Source organism: Cervus canadensis, chromosome 7, assembly GCF_019320065.1.
Source record: "Cervus canadensis isolate Bull #8, Minnesota chromosome 7, ASM1932006v1, whole genome shotgun sequence".
NCBI lineage: Eukaryota > Metazoa > Chordata > Mammalia > Artiodactyla > Cervidae > Cervus > Cervus canadensis.
The window spans coordinates 71,919,992-71,940,458 of NC_057392.1; the positions used below are offsets into that span (position 1 = coordinate 71,919,992).

Consider the following 20,467-nt stretch of genomic DNA (forward strand, 5'->3'; position numbering starts at 1 on the left):
CTCATGGAGAAAACATCTTGCATTGTCTTTAGTAGCATCTTTAATGTGAACATAGTTAAAGTAATTTATAGAATTAGCTCTTTGGGTCCAGATATGATATTTATAGGTATGTGGCTCTCTAGTAATCTGACTTTGAGTATTCCAGTGGTAACTTTCCTCAAGTTCAGGACTGTTCGTTTGAAGAATTTCTGTTCCACTTTGTTAATTTTTAAACATATATTTGCAGTTTTTTTTTAATATTTTGATTCAAATTAAGAAATGCCAAATTTGAAGTTTTAATATTCTTAACTGACAAACGTCAGTATAAGTTAATTTTTCCTTAGTAATAAAATTTATAGCACACTGTAAAAACTAAGAAATTGGGACTATCTTACCCTTATTTACTGTTTTAAATGCTCCATCTCGTATCCTTACCTTGAAAAAAAAATCTTTCAGAAAGTTATCATAATACTAAAAGTATGCTATGGAATAGTAAGAAATCTTAGTAAGGCTATCAGGGAAATATTGTAAGAATTGAGGAGAAAACAGTCTTTTAGATTTAGATGCTAGAAATAGTTCTAATTTCCTTATCTGCAAAGAAGAGATGCTGCGATAATTCACACATAGTTAGGTCCAAATTAAAAAACAAGTGAGTATTTGGGTAATCGACTATAAAAATGTGAGGTGTGAAATTAGCAAGAATATTTTGTGGGAAAGGTAGACTCTTTTAAGTCAGAAAGTTTCTACAAAGTGATCATAGGAAAAGTTCAGATGAAATTAAAGTTGGACATTAGATGCCATAATATTCTTTATCTTAGAAAGGGTGGGTTCTTTTTAAAAGTGAAGTTCTGTCAAGGATATCTGAACATGTGATTTTTCTATTAACAGCTCGTTTAGCTCTGTATATACTTCAGGAGTATAGTTTACATGTTTGAAATTTATTGTAAATATTTAAGCTTAGATGACCATAGATAGTAAAGCCATATTCTGAAGTTTATTCATTTATATAAATAAAATACAATATATATACACACACTTTCTTTCAGAACTCCAGAAAACAAAGGGAAAACTAGAAGAAAAAAGTATATTAAATGGACTGTTGCAGGTTAAGGGTTCATTTGCAGGTTAAGGGTCAAATATTCATTTGCTTTGAATATTCTTTTAATTTGAAGAAAAGTTTTGTTTTTCAGGCTATAATTCAGCCTTTGAATATCATCATGAGGTGGTCCACTTTATGTATTATTTATGGCACATGTTAAATTTTATGTTGTTTCTCCCTTATTTCCTGAGAGATTTTAATATTCCTCTGCTAGACATTCGTTGAGATTTTTTTTAGTTAAACATGAACAGATTTTAGTGTTAGCTTAAGAAAACTATAAATAGAACAAGATACTTAACAAAATTCATGTCATACATATTTCGGAATCACATATTGGAGAATGCTTCAGACTTGTGTAGTTTCTGTTAAGTCTGCAGCCAGAACTGTGGGGATTAAAAAACTGAATGTCAGAGATGAGAGCCTGCCAGTCAGAGCCTCACTATGTCACAGACACAGACATTACTAATTCTAAAATAAGCTAGACCCTTGTCAGTGGTATAGGCCAGTATGATCCAAATTCTATGGGAAAAGTATAGACAGGAAGATAAATTATTTCTAACCAGAGACATGGAGAGGTTTCTTTGGGAGAATGAGTAGAAATTTAACTGGTTTTGAGCAGTGTGTTGGACTTCAGGAGACTACGTTGAGGCAAGGGGAATTTGAACGAGGGCTCTAAATGAAGAAAGTGCAAGGTGTTTTTGGAGAAGGATGAGCAGAGGAGTTTGGCTAGAAAATGAGGACTGTGAACTGAAATAGTGGAAAAGGGCTCGACGCGGTTTGGGCCCAGACACTGGGGGACTTTGAGTGGCGAGCTGGGAAATCTGGATTTCAGCATGTTTTATTCTTGTGTTAAATTTCAGTAATACAGCAGTGATTCAGTGTGTTTACATTGCTGTGAAATATTTGAGAAAAATCAGAGAAAATGCTCCATATGGTCTCACTTAGAAAATTCTTTCAAGTAACTTAGAACTGACTAAAACTTCAACTGCGCTGAAGTAAACATTTATTTAGCATCTGCTGTTGGCTGAACACTGCATTGGCACTTGGAAAGAGAAGGTATCGCGCATCAGTTAATGGTACTGGTGTAGAGACCAAACATTCATAAAGCAGCAATATATTTGTCACCCTAGAATCTCTTTTACTTCAGTTTCCCTTCCTAGCATTAATATATTTGGTGCATTCATTCCAGAGAGGCAAAAAGTTAGGCATCCAGAAGAGGCATTTTCTCTTACTGTTTCAAAATGTTATAAACCTCAGATGAGAGTAGTTGGGATAATCTTTGCCACCATCCTGACTGGCAGTGTTTAGAAGCCCTGGTGTATACAGGAGTCGGGCTTCCGTGGTGGCTCGGCCTGCAGTGTGGGAGACCTGGGATCGATCCCTGGTTTGGAAAGATCCCCTGGAGGAGGGAGGGCATGGCAACCCACTCCAGTATTCTTGCCTGAAGAATCCCATGGACAGGAGCCTGGCGGGCTACAGTCAAGGGGGTTGCCAAAAGTGGGACACAACTATCTATCTGTGCACACAGATGGGCGTCCTCACAACAGAGCATTTCAGTGCCATGCGCAGTCTCTCCAGCTCATGAGATCCGGTTCTCGAGGGCAAATGAGTGTTTCATAACCATCTCAACAAAATCTCACTCTTTAAAGTTAGTTAATGGAAATGCTTTTAGTAATTATCACAGTGGGTTTGGTTATTTCATGAATATCTTAGAAGATTAGTGTTCCCTTATAATCTCTTATCTATTATTATTTTATATATATATATATATTATAAAAAAGTTTTTAGGTCTATAGAGATAGTAGATAATCTCTGTAGACCTAGTAACTTTTTTGTTATATCTTTTCTGATCTTTATTAAGGTAGCAATATTGTATTCACACTCCCCTAATTGTGTGTAGTAATTTCTCACAAGTTTATGAGGGGCTTGTAGGCTTGAAATGTTTCTCAGTGCTGACGTGGAGAACTCAAGAGTGAAGTTGAGGGAATTGCTCACTCTTCCCTCTGCGTCCTGGGCTCTCCCACCTCTGCCACTTGGCTCAAGTTTACCCCTTTGCCTGGAATGCTCTTCCCTGTTTCTCCGTCCCTTTCACTGTCTCTGACCTGGTAACTTTAAAATGCAGGGTAAAATGCAGGTAAAATTACAGGGTAATTTCCTCCTATTGATAGTTCTTTTGCCATATGTATATATAGTCTATTTAGTTCTTAATGATTCTTTTCCTTCATGTCTTTTAAAAAAAAATTGCCATTTAATGTTTAAGGTACGATTAATTAGAATAACAACTCCCCTTTCCTTCAGGGTTAATTAGTTGTTTTACATGTTTGGAACTTTATGTATAAAAAAGCACTATAAATATGTTGTCACTGTTACAATGGTAGCAATTACCACATCAATTAATACCATCTGTTTCATCCTTGTTTTTTGTTGTGTGGTTCTTAGGTTCAGAATTTAACATTACGCAGCCAGAAGTTGGGTGTATTATCTAGCTCACAAAATGGTCCGCCAAAAAGTACTAGTCAAACTCAGTCATTGACAGTTTGTCATAACAAAACAACAGTGACCAGTTCTAAAATCAGCCAACGAGATCCTTCTCCAGAAAGTAACAAGAAGGGAGAGAGCCCAGGTCTGGAGTCGAGAAGCACAGCTGTCACCCGGACATCAAGTATTCACCAGTTAATAGCACCAGGTGGGAAAAACCTTTCTTGAAAATAGTTGCATTATTCATTTTCTTTGCAGGCAGAGCAAAACAAAAGATATTACTTGAACGAGAATACTTTTAAAACATTATAAACTGTGAATTTTATAAGTTAACAAAAGAATGTTTCAGTAGTATAGCTTGAAAAAAGAAGAGCCCAACAGTTAAAGCATTACAATAGATTTTTTTGGTCAGTTGACATTTGATTAACATCTTCATTGTGTGCTAGTCTCCTGTTGTATGGATAAAACCTGTTAGCTTTACAAAAATTTTGCCTGTGGTTTATTTAATATGCTTTACTTGTCCAAAATTAAAAGCTTTTTTTAAAAAGCAAGTATATATTTTTCTTTAAAATTGTGACAAGTGGGAGGAATTTATCACTTTCCAAAAATAAGGATTATGCATAATTATTTTCCTCACCATGTTGCTCTTTTTCCATCTTTGATTTCATCTCTGAGAGGAAGATGTCAGAGAACCAAGTTGTTTTTATTCTCGTCAGCCTTTGAAACCCATGTCTGTTCCCTTTGCCACCTATAGATAATCTTCCTTCATGGTTCTTATGCTGAAAGTGTTAGGGCTGTGCAGAGTGAGTTTCCTTATCATGTCTTCTGTTCATCTCAGAGTTTCTCAGTTTTGAGCTTTCTTCAATTCTGGTAGGATAAGGAATTTACCTGCTTTCTGCTTTAAAGTTAGCACTATTTCCTTGTGTCATTGAATGCATTTTTTAAAAACTGGTTCCTGACCTTCTCTCCTAGTTAAAGCAGCTTTTGTCTCCCTCATGCTGGATCCTTTCTTATGCTTTTTAAGCCTACTTAGATCTCTCCTATTCTTAATATACCTACATATGTTTTTACTAGTTTAATTTGTTTATTGAAAGTGTGTGTGTGTGTGTCATGCACTGAGCTAGGCACCTCATATATGTTACCTAAAAAAAAAAATCTTCCTTTGATCCAGCCTCATCAGGTAAGTATCTTCTTTCTATCCTTTTATAATTATGCAATACTTTTTATAACATCTATATTTTATTGAAGTATAGTTGACTTAAAATGTTTAGGTGCACAGCAAGGTGATTCAGTTATACAAATACACATATTATTTTTGAAATTATTTTCCATCATAGGTTATTACAAGATATTAACTATAGTTCCCTTGACTATACAGTAAACCTTTGTTGCTTGTTGCATATCTATTTTTAAATTAGAAATCTAGCATTCTATTCATACTAAGTCAAACAAGTGGAATCAAATGTCATAATTTTTTACTTAGACAAAAATTCATAAGTTTTCTAAAATATATATTATACATATTTATACAAAAGCTTTTCTATTACACTTGATAAAGGCTTGAGAGACAACATAAAAAAAGAGATGGCGAAATTGGAGAATATAAACTGAATGGGAGCATTGAATATGAAATAGAAAAAGTGAAACTGACTAGATAAAAATAAAAGATCATCATATAGTCCAATTGTTTTTAAACATGATTGCTCATTAGAAACATATCTGGAACTCTGGAGAACAAAAGCAATACCTGAGCATTTGTATTTTTCAAAAAATTTCAAGATAATTCTGGTAATGCATCTGCATTTTAAAAAGTGATTACAGGTTTTTCTATTAGATCCTAGTTTTGGTGATATAGAGTTCTATTTTTCTGTTGACCAATCATGATACAATGATATTAAGTGAATAATCATTACATAATCACAATAGGAAAAGATGTTTATCAGTTTTCATAATCAATAGCCAGACAAAAAATAAAAGATAATTACAGTTGCAAGCTATAATGGGAACATGATTAGCTTAACAATATAAAATAATTACATAAAATTTGGGGGGTCAAGTAGAGTGATGTGGTAAGTGGAAGTGCATACATGTACATGTTTTCATCCACTCAACCAATCTGTGTCTTTTGGTACGTTTAATCCATTTACATTTAGGGTAATTATCAATATGTATGATCCTATTACCATTTTCTTAATTGTCTTGGGTTTATTTTCTGTCTTGGGTTTCTTTTCCTTGTTTTTTGTTTCCTGCCTAGAGAAGTTAGTTCCTTTCACATTTGTTATAAAGCTGGTTTTGGTGGTGCTGAATTGTCTTAACTTTTGTCTGTCTGGAAAGCTTTTGATTTCTCCATAAAATCTGAAAGCGAGTCTTGCTGGGTAGAGTTTTCTTGGTTGTAGGTTCTTACCATTCATCACTTTAAATAATCATGCCATTCCCTTTTGGCTTGTAGAGTTTCTGTTGAGAAATCAGCTGATAGCCTGATGGGAGTTCCCTTGTATGTTATTTGTTGTTTTCCCTTGTTGCTTTTAATATTTTATCTCTGTTTAATTCTTGTCAGTTTGACAGTAATGTGTCCTGGGGTGTTTCTCCTTGGGTTTACCCTTCCTGGGGCTCTGTGCTTCCTGGACTTGATTGACTATTTCCTTTCCCATGTTAGGGAAGTTTTCAGCTATTATCCCTTCAAATATTTTCTCTCTCTTCTTCTGGGACCTCTAAAATGTGAGTGTTGGTGCATTTAATGTTGTCGAAGAGGTCTTTTAGGCTGTCTTCATTTCTTTTCATTCTTTTTTCTATATTTTGTTCTGTGGCAGTGATTTTCACCATTCTGTTCTCCAGATCATTTATCCCTTTTTCTGCCTCAGTTATTCTGCTGTTGGTTCCTTCTAGTGTGTTATTCATCTCTGTTCTTTAGTTCTTCTAGGTCTTTGGTAAACATTTCTTACATCTTCTCATTCTTTGCCTTCATTCTTTTCCTGAGATCCTGAATCATTTTCATTACCATTATTCTGAATTTTTTTTCTGAAAGATTGCCTGTCTCCACTTCATTGAGTTGTTTCTCTGGGGTTTTATCTTGTCTTGTCATCTGAGACATAACTTTCTGCTTTTTCATGCTGATTAACTTTCTGTCATATGGTTTTTTTGTTAGCTGCTATGAGACTGCTGCTTCCTGCTTCTTCTGTCTGCCCTCTGATGGAAGAGGCTAAGAGGCTTGTGTAAGCTTCTTGATGGGAGGGACTGGCATGGGAAAAATTGGGTCTTACTCTGGTGGGCAGGGCCTTGCTCAGTAAAGCTTTAATCCAATTATCTGCTGATGGGTGGGGTTGCACTCCCTCCCTGGTAGTTGTTTGGCCTGAGGTGACCCAGCAGTGGAGTCTGTGAGCTCTATGGTAGGGTTAATGGTGAATTCCAAGAGGGTTTATGCCAGTGAGTACCTTCCAGTGCCCCTGTGCCTGTGATGTGCCCCTGCTGACCCACGGCTCCACAGGAGACCCTCCAACACTAGCAGGTAGTTTTGATTTTGGTCTTCTGTGGGGTCACTGCTCCTCTCCTCTGGGTCTTGGTGCGTGCAAAATTTTGTTTGTGCCCTCCAAGACTGGAGTCTGTTTCCCTCAGTACTCTGGAAGTCCTCTAATCAAATCCCACTGGCCCTCAAGGCCAGATTCCCTGGGGATTCCCAGTCCCTTTGTCGGATCCCCAGGCTGGGAAACCTGACATGGGGTTCAGAATCTTCACAATAGTGTGAGAATGTCTTTGGTATTTCTGTTCTCCAGTCTGTGGGTCACCCACCGGCAGTTATGCGATTTGATTTGATTGCAATTGTGCCCCTCCTACCATCTTACTGAGGCTTCTTTTTCTTTGGACATGAGGTATATTTTTTTGACGTGTCCTCCTGTTGATGTTTGTTCAACAGCTAGTTGCTGTTTGATTTTGGTGCTCTCGCAGGAGATGAGCACACGTCCTTCTGTTTCACCATCTTGAACTGCCCTCTATGCATTACTTCTTAAAGTTTCATTTTATTAATACACTGCTGAAGCTTGCCTTCCCTCCATCTAAACCTGTTTCTTTTTTCATATTTCCTCTGTGCTAATATTGCCAACTTTCTCTATATCATATAATCTCAAGATCTTGTTAGAATGTAAAAATAATAAATCCATTGATAGTGTGGTTACATGTGAATTCTTCTTAATAAGCATCTCGGTGCCAGGTCCTGCTGTTTGTATGGCCTGGTAACAGGTTTTTTGTACTGTATTGTGTAGAGCGTTCTTAGCCTCATACCTGCCCCTGGCCAGTGTTTTGTTTTTTGGTTATTTTTAGCCACGCCGCATGGCTTGTGGAATTTCAGTTCCCTGACCAAGGGTTGAACCTTGGACAGTGCCTTCAGCAGTGAAAGCGCAGAGTCCTATCCATGGACTGCCCGGTAATTCCTTGGCCAGTGTTGATAGAAGGAGTTAGTGTGGGGAGGCAGTGACTCACTGTACTTGGAATGACTGCTCAGGGGAAAATTTCTAGTGATTTCTATAGTTTAAATGAACGGGAGGTTAATTTCCTTCCAAAGAGAAAGGTACAAAGTCTGTCAGCGTTAGTTCAAGCAAAGAGATTCATTTTTCGATTTTCAATCCCTTCGAACCCCCTAATACCTGGTTCTAAGTTGGCAAGGCAACAGTTATAATTTTTCTGCCCTTTTAGATTTTCTCCTCTTGCTGGTGGGGTATTAGTTTGAAGCTAAAATGTTTTTTTTAGATTCTTGATTTGGTAATTTGTCCTTTTCTTCAAAGGGAAAAATGTTTGCTCTTGCAGGTCACTTTCAAATATTAAAAAATCTACTTGTGTTCCAACATAATGTACAGTCTAATATTTATTATAATAGACATGTTTATTATTTCCTTACATACATTTCTAGGGTGCTAAAATCATTTACTTTTCTTCAGCATTTCTTCTTGAGAATGAAATTCCCGCTTGATATTTATTAATCCTTTTCTTAATATATAAAATAAAGGCAAACTTTAATCAAATATCTGGAAATTATCATGAGCTGTATTAGAACTCATTTTTTAATAGCAGTTTTTAGAGCTTTTATGAAATTAATCTAATTAAAAAATATGCTTGTTTGCAGATATTAATCCAGTATGTAGAAGGACTTAATGAAAGCCTAATTAGTCTGCTTAGATTGCCATTAAAAAATACCATAGACTAGGTATCTTAAACAACAGAAATTGATCTTCTCACAGTTCTGGAGGATGGAAAGCTCAGGATCAAAAGCTGGCAGTGTTTTGGTTTTTGGTGAGCGCTTTCTTCCAGGCTTGCAGATGGCTGCCACCTTATATGTCCTCACGTGGTCTTCCCTCTGAGTGTGGGAAGAGGATAGCAAGTTTTCCTGTTGGGTCAGGGTTTTGCCCGTTGACCTTATTTAACCGTATATTACTTCCTCAGAGGCCCCATTACCAAAAACAGTCACAGTAAGAACTGAACATGTGAATTTTGGGGGACACAAACATGTGGACCGTAGTCAGAACCCAGACTCAGCCGGGACTGTGGCTTCTTTTATGCCCAGTGCTGCCCCTTAATAGCCAGGTGATGGCAGGCAAGTCACCTGATTATTGAAAGTTTCTTCATCTGAAATATATTGGATTAGTAGAGTACCTGTCTTACCTCATGGGGTTGTAGTAACTATGGAATGAAATGATATATTTAATGATTTATAATTATTTGCAATAATGAAAGGTTCTACTTTGTAGACTACCTGACAATACTAAAGTGTTTGTTAAAATAAGAAAAATTAACAAATGTCATATTCTTCAGAGCACTAAGACTTTTCTTATACAGAAGTATTGTTTAAGATATGTTCACAGTTATTCTATAGTATATGTGCTTGTCAGTTGGACTTAGGACTAATATAAAATATATAGACACATTCTGATGTCTGATCAAAGAAAAGTTTAATTTAGGTGAAAGGATAACTATTTCTCTAGTGAATTACCAGCTCTAGAAAACAAAGTTTGCTTACTTGCTAGAGCACAGAGAGACTTTTTATTCCTGTGACCATAGCCTCCATTGTATTTCAAGAATTTGGTAAATCTTAATTATAACTTAAAAAATTGAAGTAAAGTGGGCCTTTGCTATTATGCTCACAAAATCTCTATTTCCTTATCTGTAAAAGGGCAATAATAATACCTACTCCACAGACATTTTATAAGTACAAAGGAAAGTTATGTGAAAGCATCTTAAGCCCCTCAGTGGAAAGGTACTCTACACAAAGCCAAGATTTCATTGACTGTAATATAGAGTGTTTACCAACACATTTATAAGGTGGTGATGTAAAATTTTCAGTCTTAGTTTGAAATGCTAGTCTAGTTATATGAAGTTATATGAAGATTATTATCTAATTTCCATTTTGATTTCAACAATGCTTGGGCATTTGTTAAACCTTCTAAATGCTTCTTTCTTGAGATGTTAATCAGATGTTAATTTCTTTAAAGAATCTCCAGAATTTTAAATAATAACCAAATGCAAAAAGATTGAAAGAAGTTGTTAGAATTTTTTTATAACGTTTTTGTCACAAATGGGGTTCAGTGTTAAAAATAAAAGACGTTACAGTCTGAGATTGAGAAAAAAATTTTGTCTGTCTTTCGGTATGTTTTAAATGTGACAGTTGATACATGATATTAATATTAAGCAGTCTTTTCAGTTTATCTTCTAGTGAACCCAGTTTCCATTATTTAGATAGGATTTTAGCAGCATCTCCCTCTATGTAAACATACGCACCAGTATACAGAAGGGGCATAATGATGTGGAAACCACTTAGTACTTGATTTTGCTAATTCTTACATATATATGTGTGTATGTATATATATACTTTTTTTCCTATTATGAGTGACTCCTTTGTGGAAAAAACTGATGTTATTACTTACTGTAGGGTTTTGTGAGTGTGGGGAAGAAGAGAAGTAAACCAAGATCCTTTATCTAGACAGCATGACTGATGGTATTATTTTTTCTGCAACAGAACTAGTGCTGTCCTAGATTTGGAATGGCCTCTGAAATTTCATTTCACGATCGTTAAATTTCATTTAATCATTCTGTAGGAGTTACACACATGTTTTGCTTAACTGAATTAACTTTTTATACAAAAATTTTCCTGGGTCGGATAGTACCAACTGTTTATCTTGGTTTAAATTTGGGAACTTATTTTGGAAGCTTTTTAAGTAATTGACTGTTAGTTGGAAGAATGTTTAGACATGGATTAAAAAGGATGCAATCTTTATTTTATGATTTTAGAGTTATTGTAGTATCATATAAAGATACTTGTTCAGTTATGTTCTTCTTGCCAAAGAATGATTCAAGTGGATACACTTTGTTAAAAGTTATTGGAAATATTTGATGACCTTTAAAATTTAATAAGAATAAATCATGTGTAAATTCAGATTTATATCAGTTGTTTTAGGCAGTTTTCTTTTGGAACTTATCACAGTGTCGTTTATGAAATCATGTAGTTTTTCAAGGAAAAGTTGTTTGTCATTACATTTTTGAATCATTCTTATTAGGAAGACTCGTTATAGATTTCTGATGTGAAAACTTTCCTCCTTTAGATTTATTTTAAAATGTATGTGATGTTTTTGAAATAAAGACTAATTGTCATTTTTTTCTCTCGTAGCGTCATATCCTCCAATTCAGCCTCATCCTCTAATAAAACATCAACAGATTCCTCTTCATTCACCACCTCCCAAAGTTTCCCATCATCAGCTGATACTACAGCAGCAGCAGCAACAAATTCAGCCAATCACACTTCAAAGTCCAACTCAAGACCCACCGCCCTCCCAGCACTGTCTGCCACTCCCAAACCACGGCCTGCCTCCAGCCCCCAGCAGTTCCCAGTCACAGCATTGCTCACCAATTCAGAGTCATCCCCCTCCTCTGGCAATGTCTCCTAGCCAGTCACAGTCAGCACAGCAGTCTGTAGTGGTGTCTCCTCCTCCACCTCATTCACCAAGTCAGTCTCCTACTATAATTATTCATCCACAAGCACTTATTCAGCCACACCCTCTTGTGTCATCAGCTCTCCAGCCAGGGTCAAACTTGCAGCAGTCCACCGCTAATCAGGTGCAACCTACAGCACAGCTGAATCTTCCATCCCACCTTCCACTTCCAGCTTCCCCTGTTGTACACATTGGTCCAGTTCAGCAGTCTGCCTTGGTGTCCCCAGGTCAGCAGATTGTGTCTCCAACATCACACCAGCAATATTCAACCCTGCAGTCCTCTCCAATCCCAATTGCAACCCCTCCACAGATGTCGACATCACCTCCAGCTCAGATTCCACCACTGCCCCTGCAATCTATGCAATCTTTACAAGTGCAGCCTGAAATTCTATCCCAGGGTCAGGTTTTGGTGCAGAATGCTTTGGTGTCTGAAGAGGAGCTTCCAGCTGCAGAAGCTTTGGTCCAGTTGCCATTTCAGACTCTTCCTCCTCCACAGACTGTTGCGGTAAACCTACAAGTACAACCACCAGCACCTGTTGATCCACCAGTGGTAAGCCCTTGGAAGCTCTTTGACTTTCTTGCTGAACTGAAAGTAAACAGTTTTCTCCCACGTTGTGTTTTATCATTAGATCTAAATGCCTATGAATTTAAAAAGCTTGAAATTTCCATCTGTCAGTGTCTGACATACGTGCTATATGGGCCAAAAAAAAAAGCCATTTGTTGTAGTATGGTTGCATGCTTGATAATTTGTGATGGTTATTAAAGTCCCTCGTTAATTTTATTACTATTTAAACAAATCCATCTGCTATCTTTACAGAGTTGATTTTTTTTCCCCAAGGGAATGCATTTGAACCAGTGTCATCTGCACAAAGTTTTTTCTCTTAAGGTGATTATCCTTCATAGATCCCTTTGTTGGCTTGTATGTTCTTAAACGTATGGTTTTATCTAGCTAACCTTTTTGGTTGTATGCATTCTGCAGTTATAGGCCGTTATGGGGCTTTTGCGTCAAGGTGGAGGTATGCTTGTATGATGTAATTTTTTGGTAAACTTACATTTTATAATTAAAATTTTGTAAAAGAAAAAGTTACTCTAGGAAAGAATCCAACTTTGCAAACAAACATTAACTGTAGTCCATCTTTTAGAATTGTAACTTCTGATTTTTAAATTTCTACTAAGGGAAAACATGTACTTGAAATATTTCTCATTTAAAAGCTAAGAATGATGAGTTGAATACTGAGAATAAAAAAATTCATTGAGAGGAGTAAAAGTTTTGAATAACTGAGACTGGTGAAATTTATCAAAATAAACCTCTAAAAATGGCACATATTGCCCAGAAAGCAAAATTATTCTGTAAAAACATTTGTCTTTTAAACATTCTATAAAGGACTTTAAAAATTTATAAAATAATTTATAATAAAATTGAAATAAGGTCTCTAAATGTTAGAATGATCAAATTTATAATTTATAACTGAGGAAAACAGCATTCCCAAAGGAGATTTATATCAAACCTCACTGAAGAGATCTTATCACTTAAATAAAAATAACCATTAGCTCAGAAAGGAAAGGAGTTTTAAAGTCTGTTCCTTAATGGAAAACATTTTGATTCTCAGGATACAAATTTATAGATTCTTCATTCTTGCTATTCTGACTGATAAGCGTGAAGTGGTTGAATTCCACTTTTATTCAGAACAGAACTTTGGAAAGGTAACAGTGGCCATCTAGAAATAAGTTTGCATTTCAATATTTTCTTTCAATGGATTTTTGAAGAGTTTACAATGGATAATGTTACATAAAAACATAGTCTTTAAGGTGTACAGTACCTTCAGAGAAATCAAATTTAATTTGAATTTAAGTTCTCAATTTTTAGAATTGGCTTTTAAAGTTAAAAAGTTCCTCTCTATGCCTTTGATTTTTCTAATTATTTTTGTTAGGGCAAATCTTGAGGACTGTTGGGGATAGAAATATCAGAAACAGAACACTTGCATTAAATTAAAGCTAAAAATATCTAAGATCTTGTTATTTTCTGCCCTCTATTAATTTTGTGCTTTTTTCTTAAAATTTATGTTACCTAATTTTTGGAATTTTTTCATGAGTTTTCTTTGCTATCACTCGTATGGTTATATTTGTTACATATGTTTCCATGTTAACTTTTCTTTTACTTTTGAGTACCATAGCCTGTTTATTACATTGCTGTATTTTTCTTTTATTACCTTTATTGAATCTGTTTTTTTACCATCAGATTTCTTCATGAATTACTCATTCCTTCAGTTTCCAGGTTGTTTCAAATGTTTAAAGGTAGAGAGATGTTTACTTCTAAAGAGAAATAATAGGTATTTACTTCTAAATAATAGATGTGAAATTTTCAAACATAAGTGAATTTTCATAGTAAAATCAGTATTTTTTTTAAAGATTTTTCATTGATATTTGGGTATGATAAATAGGATATGATGAGTGTAGATAATTTAGAACTAATAAATGTTTTCCACAGTTTATTTAGGGAAGGGAGACAGATGAGGCTGATGTACTTTGAGGTAAGTTTGGCAGCCATTGTTAGTTATAGAATAGTTATGAACTAAGGAGAAATTGTAATGTACAGTTTCCAAATGATCTTGTGAGCAAAATCTTCACTTCTTTGCTTTATTCAGTCTTTTAGTTGTTGTACTTGTGTTTTTTATGTTGATGGTGCCGGTGTCTGTGACAGGTCTGTTTTTGACTACTTCTTTTTTTCTTTATTTTGCCTTCACGTGGGAGATTTAGAATAAAATATGTATAGTTAGGTTTACTTGTAAAGAATGAAAAGTATTTTACAGGATTGTTTGATGGATTATTTCAGAATATGCTATTTGTATTTGCCTCTTTTAATCCTTTAAAACTCTTTTCCTATTTTTTTAAAAATCAGAATTATATGCATGATCTCCATGATCTTTGATTCCTTAAAAGCTATTGTAGTAGCTGTTTGAAAACCTTGTGACAGCTTTAATATTGTAAAGTTTTCGGCACTTAAGGAAAAGATGTTCTTTGTAAGAAGAGTAATTATCTAATAAAGGAATGCTACACAGATAGAACTGAACTAGTGTAGTTGATAAAACTGTTAACTTGTGTAATTACCTATGCATCAACGTCCCCACCATTGCCAAATTAAGGTAATGACCACTGCAGCAGATGCCCTTCACTAGAAGTTTTTTTGTTTTTACTTTAACCCCCAGGATTTTTTTTTGGATGACTTTCCTTATATTGGACATTATCATCATTTTAGGAAAGTTTATCATGAACAGATAATAGCAGCTATCATTCTTGCACTGTACAATAAACAACGACTGCTTTCACTCCTGAGGATCCAAACACGAGGCAAGGACTCTCTCTTGGTGAAACAGGTTTTCAGATGCAGGGTTGAGAGCAAATAACTTTTTTAAAATGTTGCCTACTTAGTAGCTGATTCAGACCACAACTCTGAATATCATTTTTTAATAAAATTAGCAGTAACAATAGGAATTTAAAATTTTTAAAACAAAAGGGAACATTTTTTTTTCTTCTTAGTAGAGTTGAAAAATTAGTTTTTTTGTTTGCTTTGGTTTTTAAATTCTGTTGCTGTTGTTAGATATGCCTTTGTAGGTAAAACTTCATAGTCCTTTTTCTCACACATGGTTTATGCTGGTTTCAGAAATCTTGATCATTTTAAATTTCAGATCATCAAACTTTTTCAATGGTTTGATTAAAAATATATTAGATACCAATATCATTAAATTTTTTTTTGTGAATGTTACTGAAACTTTCTTATTTTGATATTAGAAATATTAATCACTTCGGGTAAGTTATCTTAAAAACTCACTTTTATAAACGTAAGTAATAAGCTTTGTACATAAAAGAAGGGGGTAAATTGCTTTGTGGCTTTGTTTTTAATAACCTGTCTTTCAAAAACAATGGTTCAATAAAAATGAGGACAAATTAAAATACCTGTGTCAGTCTGTACAAGCGGACTTTGAAAATTCAGCCTTAATTTTAATAAAAATCAATAGTAGGTTACATATTTTTTAGTTATAAAGTTCCTTCTCAGAGTGCTTTTGAGTCTGTTTTCCTCAAGTGTTATCTTTACCATTGGATAACAAGGCAGTTAGAAATGTAAAAACTTGCTTCTGTATGTATGGAACAGTGTTAAAGAACTATAAGTGATATGTCAAATGGTTTAGGATGGGTGTGGGGGGGTGGTGCTCTGTGTGTGTGTGTGTGTGTGTGATTCCAGGGACAGATATTTTCTGTTTACTTGATAATTAGCTTATAAAAATTCATTAGATTCTTGATTAGAAGATTAAAAATGTAATCACATACTTTTTTTTGTAGGTTCTCAGGCATTACTTTTCAAAATTCACTCTTTAATTTACATAAATACGGTAAAGAAGAGCTTGGGATGTAGTCATTTAGGCAGTACATTTCTTTATATAGTATGTGTCATTTTGGAAATTCACGTAACATGCTTTGAAAAATATTAGTACCTGTTTTGATTTATGACAATTGAAAGTTAATAGAAACTTTAGTAAACTCCCCAAATAGTTATTTGAGTGTATAAAATCAAAACATTTAAAAAAATTAACAAAATTAAAAGTAATTCTGATTCAACTATCACCTTTTGGGAAAACCTTAGTGATTTATAACTTAGGAACTGATCACAACTTGCTTCCAGTGAAATATCATCAGTTATTATGAATCGTCAAGTATTATGAAAAACTTCATTTGAATGATTTTAAAGCTTCTCTTTCAATCGATCAAATAGTCATTTTGTCTTTTACGTTTTAAAATCTTACAAACATTTTTAGGCAGTGTGGTTTGTCGTCGTAGGTTTATCAAGTAGAGGATGTCTGTGAAGAAGAAATGCCAGAAGAGTCAGAAGACTGTGTCCGGATGGATAGAACGCCACCACCACCCACGCTGTCTCCAGCAGCTATAACTGTGGGGAGAGGAGAAGATTTGACTTCTGAGCATCCCTTGTTAGGTGAGGAGGTGCCTAAATTTGGGGGAACTTTCTATTAGGCAAATGTTAGTAATGGAAAAAGTTCATTTTTTTCCCCACCGGAGATGATCTTAAACTAATTTGTTATATAATAAATTGCAGCAAAACATAGATTAGAATTCAAGAGTTTTTTTTGATGATAAACAGTTAGAGCAATTGATGAGGAACTGCCCAAATCAAAAACACATTTCAGTCTTCGAAGTTTTAGTAGTTTATACAGATGTGTTTCTTATGCTTATTCAGATTTATTTGTCAAGCTATTTCTAGCATAAAAATTAGAATAAGGCAAAGTTCTGTTAGAAAATTTCAATTACACTGTCCAAAAATCACAAAGCATTTGAAGTCATGTCTGACATTCCTCATAATTGCTTGTGATCCAGTTTGAGTAAACGCTTTTAAAGGTATTGCTTCCTGGACAGTACTTAAATTAAGCCACACTGATTCTTACTAGAGACATGGATTAAAAAATTGCTAACACCTTCAAATTCTTATTCACTACTTTAGAACTACTTATGAGTTCAAGTTAATCCTCTCTATTCTCCTCTGCACATTATCAAAGTGACTGTGAATCCTAGGTACTTCACTGGAACATTATGATCTATAGCCCAGTATCTTAAGTCCTAAAAAAGATATGTTCTGGATTAGGTGTTGGTTTTTTTTTTTAATTTTGAGTATTTTATTTAGATCAGGGAGTGGCAAATAATAGCTCATGCTTCAGATCTTTCTGCTACATGTTTTGGTATGGCCAATGAGCCAAGGATAGGTCTAAAATTTTTAGATGTTTGGGGAAAAAAAAATTAAAGGAAGAGTAATTCATGCCATGTGAAGATTATATGAAATTCAAATTTCATTGTCCATAAATAAAGTTCTGTGCAACATGGCCACGTTCGTTTGTTCAGATATTATCTATGGCTGCCTTTACACTACTACAGCAAAGAGGGGTCATTGCAGAGACCATATGTCTTTTATAAAAATGTTTACTGACCCCTCTCCCAGATAATGCTAATCTTGATTCAGGCTTTGTTGTAAGTATTCTGTCCTATTGAATATCTCATTGCCTTCAGGATCATGTTTAGTTGAGAGGAACCAATATTATCAGGCATGGAAACAAACTATAATGGGGCACTGACTTAGCCTCTCCTTCTTCAGCGTGCCACTTCTCTGACCCTTCTCTTCTTTCTAGGTTTTATTTTTTACTGCCAGTGTGAATCTCCATTGCAAGGAGCTAGAAAACCAATTTTACTCCAACCTTTTCTCTTTCCTGAAAAAGAGAAAACATCTAGTCATTAAAATTATGAAAAATATTTAAGACAAATTCAGTATCATTGCCTTTGCTTATTCAAAATAATACCTCAAAAGATCTAAAAACTTACCTATAGTATTAAATCTTTGTAGTTTTTGTACACTGAAATGGGATTCATGTTGCTGCAGGTATCTTGGGAGTTTTGATTTAAAGGCAGAAATATATATTTAATTGGATACTAACCCTGCATTGTGGCTGTGATTTAATTACCTAATAAGCATTACTAATGGTACTCAAGAAAATTTAAATACTTTTGAAATATTGAACCTCGACAATATCTTCACATTATTTCCTTAGAAATATAATCTGAGACCCTGGCAGGCATATTCCTCTGGCTAAATTGTCTGAGTAAACTATAAATTTTTGAATCTTCCTTTAATTTTCTTCATGCTTAACTACTTTTCTGTAGTGTATGAGAGGGAAAAGCAAATACAGGTTGCTTATCAAATCATATGATAAACTAACCTATAAAAATAGAGTGACTTGTTTCCACCAGGATTCAGTCTTCATAAGTTCTGTAAGAATTCTTAAAGCATCCATAAAGGACTTCCCTGGTGGCACAGTGGATAGGAATCCACCTGCCAATGTAAGAGACACGGTTTCCATCCCTGACCCAGGAAGATTCCATGTACTGTGGAGCAACTGAGCCTGGGCACCACAGCTGCTGAGGCTGGGCTCCAGAGATTGTGAGCCACAGCTAATGAAGTCCTCACACCTAGAGCATGTGCTTTGCAACAAGAGACGCCATCGCAATGAAAACTTGCACAGCTAGAGAAGGCCATGCAAAGCAGCAAAGACCCAGCGCAGCCAAAAATAAGTAAATAAAAATAAAATGAAAAGCTTCTATAAAAAAGTAGAACAAACTCATTGGTTTCTCTCAGGAAATGAAACTACAAATAGGCAGAGTAACTTGTGGCAAAGTCTTTATCGGTTAACTTGGGGTTTCTCGATTCACAGTTGTCTTAAATCTAGAGAGGATAATAATTGTGTTTATTCCACTGTGTTGTGTTTTTAACAGCTGATTATGAACCGGCATGTAAAAGCTATTACATTCTTCATAAAGTCAGTAACTCATAAGTTTTCAACAAAACATAGGTCTATTTGTATATATGATCCAAAAATCAGTTAGAACATATCTACCAAGCAGTGTTTTCTGAATAAACAACATTATACTTAATGCGGTATCTATAAATCTGTAAGGGGACATTACATTTTTCTTATTTTTTCAGCTCTCCATAGATTTGTATTTCCCTTCCAATAGAAAAACTGCTTTTCAGTTCCTGTTCAGAATTATCTTTTACCCCTTTTTCTCTAGGAGTATATGTGAAAATTAGGCATGTGGGATAGGATTTTTATGGGGTTTCTCAGTCTTGTAATACATGTGTACAATTGGAAAACAATTTGTATCTGTATTTGTTCCTGGAAATAAGCAAATCAGTATTTCCTGCTGACTATTAGTTTTTAATGAGGGATTGTGTCACTTTAAATAGGTTTTCTAGTACAGTTTATCCTGGTGGATTATTTGGTGGAACAAGGTTAATTTATGGATATAATATTGCTGTGATAAATAAGCTATATAGTAATATTAATTACATCAAAGTTACTAGATGTGAACCATTAGCTTTTCCTTTTCTGACCCTGTACCAGTTATCACTGCACTGTCTTACTAGTGGAAATTTTTATCTGTTTATCTTTGGCTGTGCTGGTTCTTGGTTGCTGCCTGTGGGCTTCCTCTAGTTGTGGCGAGTGGGGGCTACTCTCTGTTGCGTTACAAGGCCTTCTCATCGCGGTGGCTTCTCATTGCAGAGCATTGACTAAGATGCGCAGGCTCAGTAGTTGTGGTGTATAGGCTTAGTTGCCCTGCAGCGTGTGGGGCCAGGGATCAGACCTGTGTCCCTAGCAGTGGCAGGTGGATTCTTAACCAATGGATCACCAAAGAGGTCTCTGAAATTTTTATTTGATAGGGATTTTTCTTTCTTCTCTACCTGACTGGGCTATGTTTGAGCATCTTTGATAGTGATATCAATTCTTTTCATACTGATGGTGGAGAGGAGTTACCGTAGGAGTTAAAAGCATTGTCTCTGTTAGTAACCCAGCTCCACTACTCACTAGTGTATGTCTTTAGGCAAGTTAATCTTTGTCTCTTTTTTTTTTCCTCCACATCTATAAAATGGAGATGATAACAGTACTTACCCATAGGCTTGGAGAAGGAAATGGCAACCCACTCCAGTATTCTTGCCTGGAGAATCCCAGGGACAGAAGAGCCTGGTGGGCTGCCATCTGTGCGGTTGCACAGAAACAGACATGACTGAAGCGACTTAGCAGCAGCAGCAGCACCCATAGGCTAGTTAGGATTAAATGTGTTACAACGTGTAAGACATTTATACATATAAGTGCTGGCACATAAGTGCTCAGTAAGTAGTCGTATTATCTTTACCGTATGCCCCGTTTTTGGTTGTTGTTACCTCTCTCAGCCATCTTATACTCACTGGTATTCCTGGCTATCATTTGGTTCCATCTCTCCACTTTGGTACAGCTTAGTAAAGGTTCAGTGCTAACAAATGGGTAGGTAAAGTCTCTGTCATAGGCTGTGGATCTGTCTTATTGTGGTCCCCAGAGCTTGCCTGGGAAAA

General features: G+C 35.3%; 1 protein-coding gene across 12 annotated transcripts in view; it reads left to right on the plus strand.

The window, feature by feature from the left end:
- PHC3 (polyhomeotic homolog 3) overlaps window positions 1–20,467 on the plus strand; it is an 80,799-nt gene that overhangs the window by 31,589 nt on the left and 28,743 nt on the right. For 9 of the 12 annotated variants that reach the window (XR_006270391.1, XM_043473762.1, XM_043473763.1 and 6 more), the window contains 4 exons: window positions 3,518–3,764; window positions 11,205–12,076; window positions 12,365–12,412; window positions 16,360–16,513. Coding sequence is in view for 11 of the 12 variants with exons in the window: in XM_043473762.1 (XP_043329697.1) it covers window positions 3,518–3,764; window positions 11,205–12,076; window positions 12,365–12,412; window positions 16,360–16,513 (1,321 nt within the window). In the remaining variant the exon portion in view is untranslated. The remainder of the gene's footprint in view (window positions 1–3,517; window positions 3,765–11,204; window positions 12,077–12,364; window positions 12,413–16,359; window positions 16,514–20,467) is intronic. The other 3 variants (XM_043473767.1, XM_043473771.1, XM_043473761.1) reach the window with 1 other exon arrangement.